The 16,294-nt window shown below is 55.2% G+C and overlaps 1 protein-coding gene across 3 annotated transcripts in view; it reads right to left on the reverse strand.

The window, feature by feature from the left end:
* The window catches only part of Smarcd3 (SWI/SNF related, matrix associated, actin dependent regulator of chromatin, subfamily d, member 3), a 35,826-nt gene that overhangs the window by 289 nt on the left and 19,243 nt on the right, over positions 1-16,294 (reverse strand). Inside the window, exons 1-12 of one of the 3 annotated variants that reach the window (XM_029534580.1) lie at positions 13,566-13,622; positions 5,740-5,951; positions 3,991-4,033; positions 3,144-3,266; positions 2,915-3,037; positions 2,582-2,677; positions 2,333-2,434; positions 2,032-2,193; positions 1,067-1,164; positions 782-917; positions 361-483; positions 153-254 (exon numbers count right to left, since the gene is read on the reverse strand). In XM_029534580.1, the coding sequence (XP_029390440.1) occupies positions 153-254; positions 361-483; positions 782-917; positions 1,067-1,164; positions 2,032-2,193; positions 2,333-2,434; positions 2,582-2,677; positions 2,915-3,037; positions 3,144-3,266; positions 3,991-4,033; positions 5,740-5,951; positions 13,566-13,604 (1,359 nt within the window). In that variant the 5' untranslated portion in view covers positions 13,605-13,622. Of the gene's footprint in view, positions 1-152; positions 255-360; positions 484-781; positions 918-1,066; positions 1,165-2,031; positions 2,194-2,332; positions 2,435-2,581; positions 2,678-2,914; positions 3,038-3,143; positions 3,267-3,990; positions 4,034-5,739; positions 5,952-8,901; positions 9,372-13,565; positions 13,623-16,294 lie in introns of those variants that run through there. The other 2 variants (XM_021191731.2, XM_029534581.1) reach the window with 2 other exon arrangements.

Here is a 16,294-nt window from a genome sequence, read left to right on the forward strand (position 1 = left end):
GTGACCAGGGGTACCCCATCCTGGCACCCCTTCCCTGGAAGAGTCTGGGAGCCAGGAGATTGCTGCATGGGGGTATAGGGTGGTGGCCAGGTGAGAGGCAAGGCTGCTAGGACTGAAGGAGAGGGAGCCTCGGGTTCCAGGGCCTCCATTACCTTACAGTAGAAGTAGCGGCTAACGGCTTCCTGGGACCAGGGCTGGTGGTAGAACTCGGCTCTCCGTTCTTCCTCGGGGTTACCCGCCACATCTGTCATCACCTGGGAGGGAGCACGGGCCTGTGGTGAGTTCCCCTGAGGTGCATGCCCATCTTCCCCTGCTCATGTGCTTGTTTTCACATCTGTGCCCCCGGAGCCCTGTCTTCACCTTGAGATCACGGCTCTGGGAGCGGAGCAGGTCTTGGACGTAGCCTTTGGGGTCTCTGGAGAAACTTAGCATGAAGTCCCTCTGGATCTTGAGCTGGTTTATGGACTCAATCGTCTCATGGATCTACAGGTAGAGAGACAATGATTTCCACCTGCCCTGTGCTGTGTGAGAGGAATGCAAGAGGAAGAAGGGGGCAGGGCGGGGGCTTGCTTCTCTTGTGAAGGAGAGCTCCCCATAGCCCCTGCTTCCTCTGAGCTCAGTGAAGGGAGCGGGTGGGTAGAGCTGACCTTGGAATGAAGTCAGCTTCTCACACTAGGGAGGGGCTGTGTGTACCTCCTGTCCTAGGCCCGTGCTGTGGTCTGAGTGCTTTGTCCTCTCTCTTGGTTTAATGTCCCACTCCAGCTCTGGGCTCAGGCCATACCTTACTGTCCAGAGCACTGATCTCCTGCTGGTTGGCCGTGGACAGGAGGAAGCTACTCATCTGCCCCTTCAGTGGCTCCTCCACCTCCACATCTATGTCATAGCACGCAGTCTTCTTCTGGTCTGATGGATCCACGCTGCCAGAGAAGTCCAGCCTCTGATGTCCATGGTACACCACGGAAGCCCAGGGCTAGGGCTGGGGAGGGTACATGAGGAGGGTGGAGGAAGCAGGGAGGGGAGCAGGGAGCTAAACTCCCTGTCTGTGGGGAAGGCTGGGCCACCTCACCTGATGACGTGGTTGATCACAATCGGGTCAGGAGGCAGCAGCAGGGCTGTGAGGCGCTGGGGAATCTCAGAGAACTTCAGGCGGGGACAGTCAAAAATCTGAAGCAGGATAATTGAGAGGGAGATCATTCTGTGTGTGTGTGTGTGTGTGTGTGTGTGTGTGTGTTTGTGTGTGTTTGAAGAGACAGTAGCTAATAACAATTCTTTCATTCTGGAAAGACCACAAGAAGCTGAGGGCAAGTCAGAATCCTGGGTGCTAATGGCAGTGAGCCAGGCTGGAGGTAGAGAAACAGGCATGGCCAGGCATGGCTAATCGTGAGGCCAGTGCAGGGGTCTTAAGTCTGCCACATTCTGTGAGCAAGCTACTTAGCACCTTGGGTCTTAGTCCCTTCGCCTCTAGAATGGGGATATTAACAGCTCTATTTTACGGGTTGTCATGGAATTAGGTGAATCCGTGTACAAGTGTCTGAAGGTGCATGGTAAATGCTCAATAAATACCAACTACTCTTTTTCCTTATATCTATCTACTGTGTTTATTTTAAAATACATTAGTAGTAATACTCTGCTTTCGTCAGGTCATTTTTCATCAATTTCATTTTTCCTAGCTGCCAGACATGTGACAGCACAGCTTCTACTACTCCTCACTTCAAAGACAGACGAGAGGCAGAAAGAATAGCAAAGTAAGTGACCCCAAGTCTAGACCGAGACTGGTGGCACGTCAGAGCTCCCAACTCCACGTACCAAGGAGACTCCATCACCAGATGCCCTCCCTACCAGTAGAGGCCCAGATTCGCCTCCCTTGGGGAGCAGCTAAATAGATTGTGGGATAGCCGCGATGAGACCTTGCTCTCGGCTCCAGGACCACATCCCTGACCATTCCCGGTATTCAGGAACTCAGCAAGAGGAGATAGCTACCTTTGGAGGTGCTTCTGCTTCCCAGGTCCTAGGGCTAAGGACATCTGTTACCTGCTGGAAATACTTGTCGCCATTGATGTATTCCTTGTCATGGGAGTCCTGTAGCCGGTTGGTCTTCACGTACTGCCACAGCGCCTGGACAATGGCGGAGCGGCTCTGTGTGTGTAACCCCAGCAGCCGGGCTAAGCGGGGGTCCAACTTGAACTGAGGAGGCTAGGAAAAAGTTGGCAGGAAGGTGAGATTGAAGGTGGGCTCAGGGGCGTGGAGGTTAGGGCCTTGGCAGTGTGCCCCTAGAGTAGGAAGACAGTGGGGTCTACGTGTGGGTGGCATGCAGGCATGGGGTAAAACCAACCTGGTAGTCCAGCATCAGGAGCAGGGTGCAGCGCACACTCAAGTCCCCTGGTCTCTTCACTTGGAACCCATCTGTTTCCTGGGTTGTGGGTGTCCGGTGCCACTGTCCAGGGGGGAAGAGCTAGGTTACACACAGACCCCTCTGGACTGGTAGAGCCTAGGGCTTTAGGATGGTCCTCAATCCAAATCTGCAGCTGCTTCAGGGCTGATGGAAAGGTTGTGATTCAAGGGCAGAGGCTGTCTGTCTTACCTCAACAAGGTGGTTGTCTGGGCCATAAAGGTCTTTGTCCAACTCAATGACCAAACTCTTGAAGAAGGAAGAAAACTTCCTCTTCTGCTTACTGGGCTGTGGGAAAGTGACAGGGACTGTGGGGGCAGAACAGGGACCATGGACACAGAATGGGCCAAGTTGGCAGCAGGCAAGTAGTATGCTCAGAGGCAGCCCTCTGTACCCAGACTGTCCCCAGGCCCACCCACCCCAGCCTGGGCTGACTCCCAATTCCCAGTGCAGACGTTTAGTCCTAACCCTGACTCAGCCCATACCCACCCCAGGACACGTGGAGAGACCTGGACCAGGACGTACATCATCCAAGAGCTTCCCCTCTACCCGCAGCTCCCAGGAGGCAATGCTGCCATCAGAATCTTCGGCATCGGGCTTCGCAGGGTTAAATGTATTGGAGATATAAAGGCGCAGCTTTCGCTTTTGCTGTGGAAATAAAGTGTAGTACAGGACGAGGGCTGTGTCCTCCGACCCAGGGCCCCCTGCCTCCTCCTACTGGACAGTGCCTGTCCCTACTGCCACACTAAGGCACCTTCATGGGCCTCTTCAGGGCCTCCTGGATGTCCACCCGCTTCCGCATGATGGTTTGATCCAGTTTCCTCTCAAACGCTAGGAGGTCCATGTAAGCCTGGGACTCGGGGACCAGCTCCCGAATCTGGAAGAGGGACAAGGTGGAAGCAGGGCTCAGGCTATCTTGCAATGCAGACCGTTTGTCTGTTGTGTGACCCCAGGACACAAAGGATACTTAGGGAGCTGTCCAATTGATTTCAGGCTGTGGAATCCCAGAGAGTGAAGATAGGACTTGTCCCCAGGACTCTATTATATAGCCTCATTGTGTGCGGATAAAAATTGCTTTCCCCTCCAGGAAAATTCATGCATCTCATCAGCGACTGGCAGCCCAGCAGGTGCAAGTTCCTAGCCTCACCCTGTCGCCCCCTACTCATACAGACACCCTGGGTCCCTGAAAAGTGCTAAGGGATTCTGGGTACCCCAGGCAGTTGGGAGGTGGTGTAGGTTGCCTTGGGAGCTCCACGCCTGCTGCCCCTTTCACACATCCAGGCTCTCCTGCTACTTTCTGTCCCCTCCACCCAGCAGTTTCTGGTCCCCTCTTTGTCCTTTATGTCTTTGGACCACTGGCATCCCGCCCCCTTAACCTCAGGCCCTGTGTTCTGCCCCTCCTCCCTCCGTGACTCTCCAGCTCCCTCCCTCAGTCCAGCCCCACCCTCTCGCAAAGGAAGCCTCACTTCCTAATGAGCTTTTAAAACAAAAAGTGAAAGTGGCTGTGACGCTGAGCCCAAAGCTTTGCTCCTAAGGGAGGAGGGGAAGATGGAGGAGCAAAGGGGTGGGGGCTGGCTGGGGCTGCTGTGAAAGGCACTCACCCTTTGAGGGAGGATTTTGTCAGCCATCTTCCTCCTCTTGGCACTGTACATTTTTTAAAGAAAAAACCAGGTTACCATGGCGACAGATCTGGGAGTAACGAGGCCACCTGCTAAATTATCCCGACATCTCCGCCCGCTGGCTGGGATTCCCACAGCCTGCTTGTCTGCCTGTCTGAGGGCTACAGCAGCGATGTGGAAAGCAGGTCCTTTCTCTGGCCCGGTACCCGCTGCCCCCACCTTATACCTCGCCACATCCTCAAAGCCAGAGAAATTCAGACTTAGGAGGAACTAGTGAAAGAGGAGATACTGCCAAAAGATGGGGACTGCAGAAGTGTTTGCAAAAAGCCTGGAAGTGGGTAAGACAGAGGAGAGAGAGGACAGCTTCTGAGGAGCCTCTCCTCCCAAGAGAGCCCGAGCTCCGAGGAGGGGAGAGGTGACTCTTCCACCTGGTCCCTGGAGCTGTTGAGCCGCCATGGTGTGAAGTGGTGGGACTTGGAACTCCTATGGCTCTGGGCTTGGAAGGGACTGTATAAGGGCAGGAGATGCTTGTAGTCTTGGACCATCCCAACCAAGGGACACACCACAGTCACAAGGACCCTGGAAGTGTGCAGGAGTGTTCTACGTGAGTTTGACTTAGCACTAGAACCAATGTGGCTGAACCTAGGGTAGATAGCACCTGGTATTGGATGTTTCTCAGTTTCAAAAGCAACGCAGAAAACCCTTGGCTGACCAAGAGAGAACACACAGCCTAGAAGATAGCTCTACACTGCCCCCATGTGGCTTTCTCACTCACTGCCCCCTCTCTATCCAGAAATGCATTCTATGCCCAGTCAAGCAACTCATTAAAGAAAAAAAACCAACCCATTCTTAGGCTGGATAATACTCTCATGAAAGGATTCATTTATTTCAAATAAACTGTCCACACAAAACTCTTAACTTACACATAAAAAAAATCAAAGAATTACTTGCTATACAAGATAATGATTCACTTTGTAAAAGAATTTATTATGGGATGCCTATGATTTTCCTTAATGTGTAAAAAACTATTTAATAATGAAGTAGAATTGATATTACACCTTGTATAAGAACCCATCTGTTGTGCAATAGGAAGCATGTGTGTTTGGCTAAATACCGATGCCCATAGGGGCATAACTCTTGCCAAGAGCCAGCAGGGACCATGGGAGTGCCACCAACTTCTCAGACGAGGAAATAAGCTGGTCCAGTGGCTTGGGGGCAGAACTGCTCCCTCAGAGGGGTTATAACGCCCTCTTCATGCCCACTGCCAAGGATAAGGACTGCAGAAATCTAGAGGGGCTCTGACGCAGCCCGGGACTCGGGACTGGCCCGGAGGTATCAGAGGACTACATTTTAGAAAACACACAGTTAAAACTCAACCCTTGGTCTATTGCCAGCCCTGCCTCTCCCCAAAGACTGAAGCATCTCCCAGAACTTGGGGTAAAGGATGGGAGAAAGGATTTAGCAGGTGACAAGCAGAAGAATGAAGGGTGCGTGCAGAGAAGGGATACTGGCAGCCGACTATTGCAGCCTGTCTTCACTGTGGGCACACAAAAGAACCAGACCAGTGCCCCCTAAGCCCTCTCCAGAGAACATCCAAGCTAGAATGACTTGGTCGCTGCTACCATCCTTCCTTAGCTTTCCATCCCCACCACTAACCCACCTGGTCCCTGAGGCTTCCGCCCCTGCACGCCCTTTCACGCGGGGGGGGGCGGAGTTTTGGGGGGCACTCACCTGCGGCTCCGCGCTGGGGCGGTGGGCACGGGCTGGCCCTGGCCCTGTGCCTGGCTCTGCCCGGGCGGGGGCGCTGCTCGCTTGCGGGCGGGCTCCATGCCCGCGGGGGCCAGGCCGGGTCGTACCGCGGGGCTGCCCATGTACGGGGAGCCCGGGGGGCCCATGGGCGCCCCCTGGTGGGGCATTCGGGCTCCAGACGGCATCCCGGGGCGCTGGGGGGTGGGGCGGGAGGTGAAGCAGAAACCGGCGCCGGCAGGTCAGATTTGGTCCCGACCCCCAGGCCAGCGTGCCTGCGCTCCCGCCCCTCTCCAAGACCCTGGGTTGGTAACCCTGCGCTAAGCGATGAGTGGGAGTGATTGGTGGGAGGGGCGGGGGCGCGGGAATCTGCGCGGCTCTGGAGGAGGGGGCTCAGCGTCTCCTTGCATGAAGCTAACTGAAGCCAGGAAATTGCCCAGAGCATAGCCGAGAGTCTCAGAGCCGTGCAAGGTACCCCCAAAATGAATATTAATGGCGCCTTTCAACCTTTCAAAGGATGTTCCTATCCGTACGATTCTCTGCAAGCCAGTCAGAGCAGGTCTTTTCATCCCCACTTGACAGATGGGGCAACTGGGGCTCAAAGAAAAAAGCGACCTCACCAAGGTCACCCTGCTCTTTCTGGCAAAGGCAGCACCTGGCGGGCCCCGCTCCCCGCTGCTTCGCTGCGGTGAGGGAGGGGCTGATCTCCTGCCCTCACTCCCCATTCTCCGATTTCCACACCCCACTTCTGGGACTGATGTGTTTTGTACCTGAGCCCCCATCTTCATTTCGGAGCCCCCTGCTTTTGGCACCTCAATCTCAAACATAACTGGTACAGCTAACTCCAGGTCTCCACACCCACTGACTTAGCCTGCCTCCTTCATTTCATTTCTCCCAAGGTGATACAAGAGGCTGGGCAAGGGAACCTGAGGGTCTGGTGTCATCAGACCTGCCAGGTTTTCCTGAGTGGCAAGTGGGGGGGGGGCAGGACTAGAAGTGGACTGCCAGTGCAGGGATGTGAAGGAAGCTGCATCTGCAGAAGTATCTATTTTCCCCTCCCATCTGCCCACATCAGAGACAGCCCATGCCTCACCATATCCCAGTAAGGGTAGAAATTGGAGGGAAATGAGGCAGGTTGATTTTCTCTGGCCACCAGCTCTGGGCAGTCAATCAAAAGAGATGAGGTGCGAATGCAAGTGGAGTGTTTCAGATCTCACTTGTCCAAGCCCAGGAAGGGGGCTGAGGTCAGAAGACCAGGAAGGGTAGTAGGGAGAGAGGGATGAAAACCCTATTATTTAAACACTACCATCTCAGGCTGGGGATGTAGCTTGGTCCAGGGCTTATGCAATACATGTGGTGCCCTGGGTTTGATTCCCAGCATCAAATAAACTGCACATGATAGCACATACTTTTTTTTTTTTTTTCGAGACAGGGTTTCTCTGTGTAGCCCTGGCTGTCCTGGAACTCACTTTGTAGACCAGGCTGGCCTTGAACTCAGAAATCTACCTGCCTCTACCTCCCAAGTGCTGGGATTAAAGGCGCGTGCCACCACCGCCCGGTATGATAACACATATTTATAATCCTAATCTTGAGGTAGAGGCAGAAAATCAAGGCCACCCTCTGATATATAGTGAATTTGAGGCCATCCTGGGCCACAGAAGACTATGCACACGCACACCCTCCTGCCCCCCCCCTGGACTAAGAAGCCCTAACCCTAACCCTAGGCTTCCTTTCTCCTCTTACATTGCTTACCCCTGAGGTCTCCACCCAGAGCCAGCAGCTGTCTCTGCCCATCTCCTCTGCAGTCAGACAGGCCTGTCCCTGAACTTGCCTCCCCCATTCCACCTGACTCTGTCACTCACAGCACTGATGCCACCAGCGATTCTCCATTACTATAGAGGGGACTCTAATCATCCAAGAACGGAACCACCAAGTTGGCCATATTCAATTCCACATGCAGAGCCTCTTCACTGGATGATGCTCTAAAGCAACTACCCTTAAGCAGCTAGGTTAGGATTGGTAACGCCACCAACCCACAGGACTGCCTTGAAATTTATACCCCAGAGATCCCTATGGCTAGACAACAGGCTGCCACAGAGAAGCCCTCTTCCCTATCAGCCGCTCTCCTATTCATCAAGGCCACTGATACTGTTGGGTCTATTGAGGCCCTGAGAAGAAGGCTTCTGGGGCCCCCAGGGGCCTGCCATCAGTACCAGCCTCATAAGGGTCAGATTCTGGGGGCCCTTGCCTCCCAACGAAAAGGTGCTTCCTGGAGTCACAACCAAATTTGGCCATAGCAAATCCGACTGACTCTTCCCTCCATATGCCCAGGCTTGGAGCTCCTCACAGCAGGCTCTCCACCTCAATAGGTTCATGGGTACCCTCAGACTCCTCACATGTCTTCATGAGTGTGTGTGTGTGTGTGTGTGTGTTAGAACGGTATAGTGCTATCCCTTTGGTGTCTAGGCCTCATGTCCCCAACTCCTGCCCCTCCTTCACACCTTTGAGGTGTTAAGGTTATCAACTTCTGGTGGCTGAGCCTGCCAAGGAGATCCTCTGACTGCCTAACTTGGGGTCTCTCAAGTAGACCTCTCTCAGCTCTGACAGCAGGACCTAGTCCTCAAGGCCCTCCTGCTAGGATGCAGAGGCTGCTCAACCAGAGAGCTTTTGCTCTTAGGTCACCTGCTCCTAGTTGCTCAGACCTAGTCCAAGTGACCCTGTCCCAAAGGATGAACAGGGACATCAGGCAGCCCTGCCCTAGCTGTGTGTTCGAGTCACCACCCCACCCCCACCCCCAGGGCAGGGGTAACACCTGAGCCCACCAGTAAAAGAATGTGAGACATGTCAGTTACAGAGGGGACCCCACTCTTGGGGGAGGCACAGTGCCCACATCCCACCCCTTGCCCCTGAGAAGAACCCAAGCCGACGCCTCTCTTCCCGGCCGCCGCGCGCCCATCCCCAGCCGACCGCTTGGCGACGTGTTCGGATGCCAGGGCGCCGGCAAGGTCCCAGGGTTGGGCCGTGACCGTGCGCCCCTCAACCAAAGGGGTGGGAGAGCGGGAGCGCGCCGGCGGCCCCTCCCGATCATCCCTCCATTCAGCCCGAGCCAGCTCGCTCACCCTCCCCCGCTAACTTTCCCCCACTCACCACCCCATGGACCAGAAACTCAAAAAGTTTGCTTTTCGTGGCTTTGCGCGCCCCTCCGGCAACTTCGTCCGCGGCCATCGGGGTGGGCTCAGCGGCTCCTCTCACTCTCTCTCTCTCTTCCTCTTTCTTTCCCTTTTCTGCCTTTTTTTTCCTCCAACTCTCCCCTCTGAGTCCTGCTGGGCTCTCTCACACTTCTACTCGAGCGGAGTGGGGAGGGGGCCCCTTCAGGGCTGCCCTGACGGCCCACGGCCCACGCCGCCGCCGCCCGCCCGCCGCCGCCGCCGCCGCGGCTGCCGCATTCCTGCACTGATAAGACAGAAATAGTCCGGCGGCCCGGGGTCTGCCTGCGACGCGCCGGGGACGGAGCGGCCCTCCTGTGCACTCCGCGTGGTCCAAGCGGCGCACAGAAACGGCGAGACCAGCCGATCTGCCCGGAGGCTGCGCGATGGGCAGCTGCTGCTGCGCCCAGGCCGCCCGGGGTCCATCGGTGGCGGCACGGGGAGGGAACACCACGGGAGGTGACAAGGGGCTCGCCAGCCACTCTGCCCTCGCCACAAATAGTTTCTCGGTTAGGGAATTCGCCGACATGGCCAGGCAGGGAACAGGCAGTTCCAACTTTTTTTTCCCCCAAGTGGCTCCTGCCGCATTTCTGAGGCCCTTTCCCCAGGGACCAGGCAGGCCAAGTAGGGAAACATTTGCTGGAAGGAATCTGGGGGGGGGGGAACCCGAGCCCAGAGCAGGCCTTGCCCCTGTCCCGGGGCCAGCGCGGTGGGTGTGCCGGGCTAGGCGGGTTCCCGGGCGCCCGCAGATGTGTGTGCCCTTGTCTCGCACACCGTGTGTCTGCACCCTTTTGTGGCACGGCGCAGAGGCTGTGGGTGTGGATGTTTATGTGCGTGCACTGACAAACGCCCCGTCTGTGTGCTTCCCTTCACAAGAGCCGCCGAGCCTGCGCGCGTGCGTGCGGGGCAGGACACGGCCTGTGTCTTTCAGCTCTGTTGGAGTCTATTTCTGGGCTTGTGAGTCTTTGTTTGTCTCTGTGCGAGAAAGTGAGGGCAATAGGGGAAGTATTTCCGAAAGGGGGACGTGGACTGGGCTCATGAGAACAGGAGGAGTACATTGTGAGGAATGGCGCGGAGCCAAGGTGGGTACTTGGGTGGGTAGGAGGAAAGGGTGAGGCAAACAGGGCTTGATGGCTTTGGTGTGAAGACCCAGAGAGATTAGGGTTGGTGAAGTCCGCCCCAGAATCGAAGAGAAAGCAGGAGTGTGGGTTGGGAAGACGAGGAAACCCTAAATGGGACAGTGTGGCGAGAACTGGCCAACCCCGGAGGGAAGGAAGAACAGAAGAAAGGAGGGGACAGATCCTGAGATCCCTAGGTTGAGCCCAAGCTCCGCCCATACCACAAGCCACGCCTGTCCCCACCTTCGGAAGGAGGAGTCCGCGAGCTTTGGGACAACCAAGGGTCAGGTTTATGGGCTAGCTGGGGCTGCCACTGAGGGAGGGCCAATGCCTGAGGGAACTTGTGGGAACACATTACAGTTTGAGCCCTCAAGACCCATTGCACCGAGGGACCCTAACCTTTGGCCCTTCAGAATGTCTTCATGGGTCAGGATAAGGGATCTCTCCCAGTCTATTTGGCCTGTATCTTTGTTTCCTGCAGGTCCTGTTAGTATGCCTAGCTGTCATTGTCCTTTCAGGTGGCCACTGTCAAGACGAGAGAAAACATCTTGTTAGATGCTATGAGGGACAGTAGTCCAGGGTGGGCAGACTCCAGCAGCAGCAGCAGTGACAGTGGTGGCTGGAAAGATAGCCTGCTTAGGGTCAGAGCTCACCTCCAATGCTCCGCCCACCCCACTCATCTCCTGGTCTTCAGCCATTTTGCAATGCCTCCACTTGTCCTCTCTGCCTGTCCCATCCTTTAAGACCCAGGTCAGACCCTGGTTCCTGCATCACTTTTTTTTTTTTCTTTTCTTTCTTTCTTTCTTTCTTTCTTTCTTTCTTTCTTTCTTTCTTTCTTTCTTTTTTTTTTTTTGGTTTCCGAGACAGGGTTTCTCTGTGTAGCCCTGGCTGTCTTGGAACTCACTCTGTAGACCAGGCTGGCCTGGAACTCAGAAATCCGCCTGCCTCTGCCTCCCGTGTGCTGGGACCCTGCATCACTTTTGGGAACATATTTTGGTCTTATCCAAATGTACCATATCATTCATCTTGTCCATAAACTGGGCTGGCCGGAATGTCTCGTGTGCCCTTCACTTCAGGTGCTTTGTGCTTGGTCTCCCAAGGAGGTTGTGACTCCTGAAGGCAGACATGACATTGGACATGGGACAGGGACATTGCAGCCTGGCTGGGTACAGGGGCTCTGTCTATAACATCAAAACTGAGAACACCTGCAAAGCTTAACAGGCCAATGAACACAGGCAGTGCTCGGCCGTTTACCTGAAGATGTGAGTCACCACAGCTACCCTGACCGCTGTTCCTAGCAGGGACTGGCAATCCCAGTCCTTGGAGGTTCTGGGAGTGGGGTGGACAACTCTAGGCTTTAGGAAAAACTAGGTGTCCTCAACTTTTAGAGCCACCTCTGAGGAGAAGACAGGAGGCGGCTGTCACCTCAGCTTTGGGGGTGTGGAAAGTCTGAAGGACGGGCACCAGGCCTGGGAGGCCTTGGTGGTGAAGAGAGCTGTGGGAGATGCCAGGACTAGGGGAATGGGGCACACCAGTCAGACCCACAGACGGGTCCTTTTGGAACTGGCCCTCTAGGGGTATCATTATGCTGCACAAAAACCACACACCTCGGAACACACATACCGCCACAGGGACAAGGAGCCACATCGACTGATTTGCACATACGGGCACACTCTGGCCTCCCCACATCCCATACAATGAGAGGCCGTTCACAAGTGAGCAGACACATTAGCATGCTCTTCTAGCAGGTCTAGTGGGGGACTTGTGGCCAGGGAGCCTTTTCTCACAAAGGACAGGAACCCCACCACCTCGGCGCCACCAGGGTCGCCACACGTCGCCCACAGTGCCGGCGAAGACCAGACTGGGCGCAGGCCACACCCGGGCAGGCCGAGAGCGTGTCTGGGGCAAGGGGAGGGCGGCCGCGCTGCGTCCCGGAGCTGGAGTCCCCCTTGTCGTCCCCCCATCTCTCCTTCCCTCGCAGAAGCACCACCAGCACCAAATGGCAAAGCGCCGCTCCCCGCGCGGGGAGCGCTGCGCCGCGGCCTGCGGGACGGACGGGCCGCCTCGCCCCCCGCCGTGCGGAGCTAGCGGCCGCAGCCCGTGCACTGGGGGCTCCGGCCGCCGGCCCGCACCGCCCTCCCTCCGCCCGCACGGCTCCCCGGGCCGAGCATGCGCGCTGCGGCCTCCCTCCCGGTGAAGGTCAGCCCAGGGCCCAGCTGCAGGACTCCACGGCGGCCAGGGGAGGCGGAGGAGGAGGAGGAGGGATGCAGGGAAGGGATTTAACTCCTTCTCTGCGGGAAGATGGCCCCCCAGACCCAGCCGGAGCCCAGGAGTCTTGTGCTCCCGCCCTCTGTGGAGGTCCCGATTGGGGACAAGGCAGGGGGAATTGAGGGGGTGGGGAAGGGAGAATGAAGGGCTGGAAGGAAAGAAGGGAAGCTAGCTGGGGGGAGGAAGGGAGGGAATGGGAGAGGAACAAAGGAGAGAAGAGGGAGAAAGGACATCTTGCCAGAGAGACAGACCCCTTTCTCTTGTCAGCTTTCCCTCGCCCCAGCAGTAAAACTTCCCTCAGAGAAATACAATTACCCTAATTTTATCAGGGGGTGGGGAGTGTGAAGAGAGACCCTTTGGAACTCTAACTGCCAGGTCTCCTGATATTTGTGACCTGGCCTGTCCCTAACCTTTCTCCTTTGGTCACCAAATCCTAGGACATGTCAGGGGACCTAGAGTCTGATGAATAAGCTCCAAGTCCCTTGGGAACTCTGGCTAGAACTTAGAAAGAACCAGGCCCTGTTCCTAGAAGTAGGAGAGACCTCTGAGACCCCAACAGCCCCCACTCCTATCACCTGAGAGACTCAGCTACAGTCCTGGGGGACCACTCACAGTGGTCCCTGTGCCTGTGCACCTCCCTATTCGTGTCAGAATGCATCTGTGCCCAGCAAACCGCCTGCTACTGTAAAGGGAGGGGGCTGTCTCCCTGTGTGACTTTGCCTTTCTGTGTTAGTTTTGCACGCATGTATACACACACACACACACACACACACACACACGGCAAATATGAGCAAACAAACAAACAAAACAAAGAAAAATAGGCCACCGAAAGAGTTGTGTGACCTTGGAACAGTTGCTGTTATCTGCCTGCTCCTGCTTCCTCCGGAGTAAAAGAAAGCCTTGGCCCAGGATCCCAGGGCCTTTCCTGCTCAGAGATCCAAGGATTCCACAGACAGAAAAAAATTGAGGCAAACCAGGGAAGGGTTGGGAGGGAGGGGGGGCAGAGAGACATGGAGACATATCCCCACAGCCAGTGGGTGCCGTTCCCAGAGAGGCCTGAACCGCTTGCCAGCCACTCCTCTGTGAAGTCTGCAGGGACACCTGCCTCCCCTTCCTTTTCCTTAGAGTCGCTCTCTGCCCCCGCTGCCACACCTCATTTGTACCCTCAACACCACATACCACATGCCATGGGCCCCCTGCCATAAGGGAAAGACCTTACCGTGGGGTCCCCAGGGTCCTGCGCCATGGGCAGGAACATGATAAAGGTTAGCTGATGCAGTCCTCCTTCGCTCTGCCTGCGTGGGTTTGTTCGGTCTAATGGGACGCTCCTTGACACCCCTCCCACCCCCACACACCGCACACACAATGAACTGCAAACATCGGGGAGCTGAGGCTGCTGGTCGCAGGAGGAGCGCAGAGCCGGCCTCTGGGGCTCTGAGCATCCCGCTGGCCTAGAGGGAAGGCAGGTTTTGGATTCACAGCCAGTTTTCTTTCATCCCCCTCAAGGCCTCCATTAATTAGGTGGTCTCTTGGAGCGGGTCACTCCAAAATAGCTTAAAGCACTGTGAAAATAAATAAATAAATAAAAAGGGGGAACCACTGAGGCTAGGTGCACATTTCTCTGAGGAAATGGCCGATGTGTGGGGCCATGTTTCTGGGGGGTCTTGAAGGGTGTTAGCTTACTGCAGCCCACGTGGCTCTGCCTGTAGGCAGGACTGCACTAATGGTTGAAATCAGGCAGTTCCCTGGGAGAAAAGGATGTGCCACACAGTCACTCCACCTCCTCCTCCTTGATCAGCATCTTACAGGTTTGGTTAGAGTCTAGGGCTTAGAAATATGAGAAGATTCAAATAGAGGGACCATGACCTGGGCCTGGGTACCCAAAGCTGAATGCTTTCTCTCTCTTCTAGAGCTCGGAGCCCTTCGGTGGGGCTCTCTCACAGTAGCCTCTGAGGCCTCCCTCTGCCAGCCTCATAGGTCTGATGCTCTAAGGCGAGTCTACCACACCATGTCCCAGATTTTTTTTTTTTTTTTTTTTTTTTTTTTATGAGACAGGGTTTCTCTGTGTAGCCTTGGCTGTCCTGGAACTCACTCTGTAGACCAGGCTGGTCTCGAACTCAGAAATCCGCCTGCCTCTGCCTCCCAAGTGCTGGGATCAAAGGCGCGTGCCACCACGCCCGACTGTGGTGGAGTCTTCAGTGTTGTTGCTAGGAAGCCCCAAGGTTTCCTGGAGGGTTGCTCATGTCCCTGTGTCTAACACTGTGTCCCTAGGAATGCCCCTGTCTTCCCTGGGAGAAACAGCTGTCCTCATCTTTGGACAGAATGCTGTCTGGTGTCCCACTTTCTCCCCCACCCCTCCATGCAGTGAACTCTGGGAATGCAGGAAAGGTACAGATTGATGAGAACCAGGGCCTCATGTATGTTAAACATGCCACACCCAGGTCAACTTTATTCCGTATTTATTGACTTTTGACCTTTCTTGATCACCCCTTGACTATCTTTCCTCCCATCAACGATCCATCTCTATTGAACCCTTCTTGCTAGCACACATGGTGTTGTTTCCCCATCTGCAAAGGACTGCTCACCCCACTTCTCCCAATCGTGAAGACTTCTCAAGAGTATATCCGCCTTTGCTATCTTCACTTGTCTTGAACTCAAATTCCAGTGGCTAAACACCCCACTGAGAGTGTCCCATCAGGAACACCACTGCTCTCCACACTGTCCAATACTACCATTGATCCCCAGGCCTTGTATTACTTAGCAGACTATACAATGTTTGACCAAGGAAACTGCTTCCTTCTATTCTGTCCTGCCTCCTGGCTGCCCCTCCTTATCTCTCCTGCTCCTCCTGTCCCCTCTCCGTATGGAAGTGCCTCGAAAGGGTCCAGCTCCTGTGGTCCTCCATAAGGTCTTGCCTCCAGGCCTGCTCTCACTGGTACCGTGTGTTGGCCTCTGAAGATTTCCCATAACCCAGGCATTTCTCCCAGGCTTCAGACTCCTCTCTAATTGTTGTCTCAGCATTTCCATTCAGATCTGTAACAGACTGCCCAAATGTAATCCCATGGTTCTACCTCATTCTCTGCTCTTTCCATCTTCCCATGGTCCAGGTGCCCATTTTCGGAACCACACTAAAACCTTACCTTTCTCTCATACCCACATCCAGTCTGAAGAAATACCCCCTGGCTCTGGATCCAGAATCCAACCATTTCCCCTTTCTGCTCCTATCCTCTGGGTCAGAACCACCAGTGCTAAGTGGTCAGCTTCCCAGCCTGCTCCAGACAACACAATCTGAGTGCACTCAACATTGCAAGCTGCTTTTGCGCTTGCATGCATGCATAGGAAGGATGCAAAACAGGGAGACTCCGGCTTTCCTGCACCTGTAGAGGCTTTACTTGTTCAGTTTGATGATGTTCAGGAATAAGACCAGGCTGCCACCCATCAGGGAAAACCACCGTTGATTTAGAAACAGGCTGGGTGGTGGCACACACCAAATCCCAGCACTATGAAGGCAGAGGCAGGGGATCTCTGTGAGTTCTACCACTGCCTGCCCTACCAGTCTGGTCTACAGAGTGAGTTCTGGAATAGGCAGGGCTATAAAACCCCGTCTCAAGAACAAAACCAAACCAAACAAACAAACAAAAAGGTTGGCGTAAGCGAAGGATGTTTTTTGTGGATGCTTGAGCCCCGCCCCCAGGCTCTGCCTTTGCTCTGGCCTCCTGATTCTTCCCTTGGGTTGCTCCAGCCTCACCTCACCCTGCTCCTTATTCTACTTGGGAGCTGCTGCTTGCAGGGCTCGCACCCCTAAAGATCTGTTCCCACCCAGACCCAGTCTCTCTCCTTACTGAGAACTGTAAGCTGAGCAGGGAGGTGCAAGGCTTGGACCTCAGCACTGGGGAGGCAGAGGCAGAGGCAGAGGCAGAGGCAGAGGCAGAGGCAGAGGCAGAGGCA

Source organism: Mus pahari, chromosome 2 (assembly GCF_900095145.1).
Source record: "Mus pahari chromosome 2, PAHARI_EIJ_v1.1, whole genome shotgun sequence".
Taxonomy (NCBI): Eukaryota; Metazoa; Chordata; class Mammalia; order Rodentia; family Muridae; genus Mus; species Mus pahari.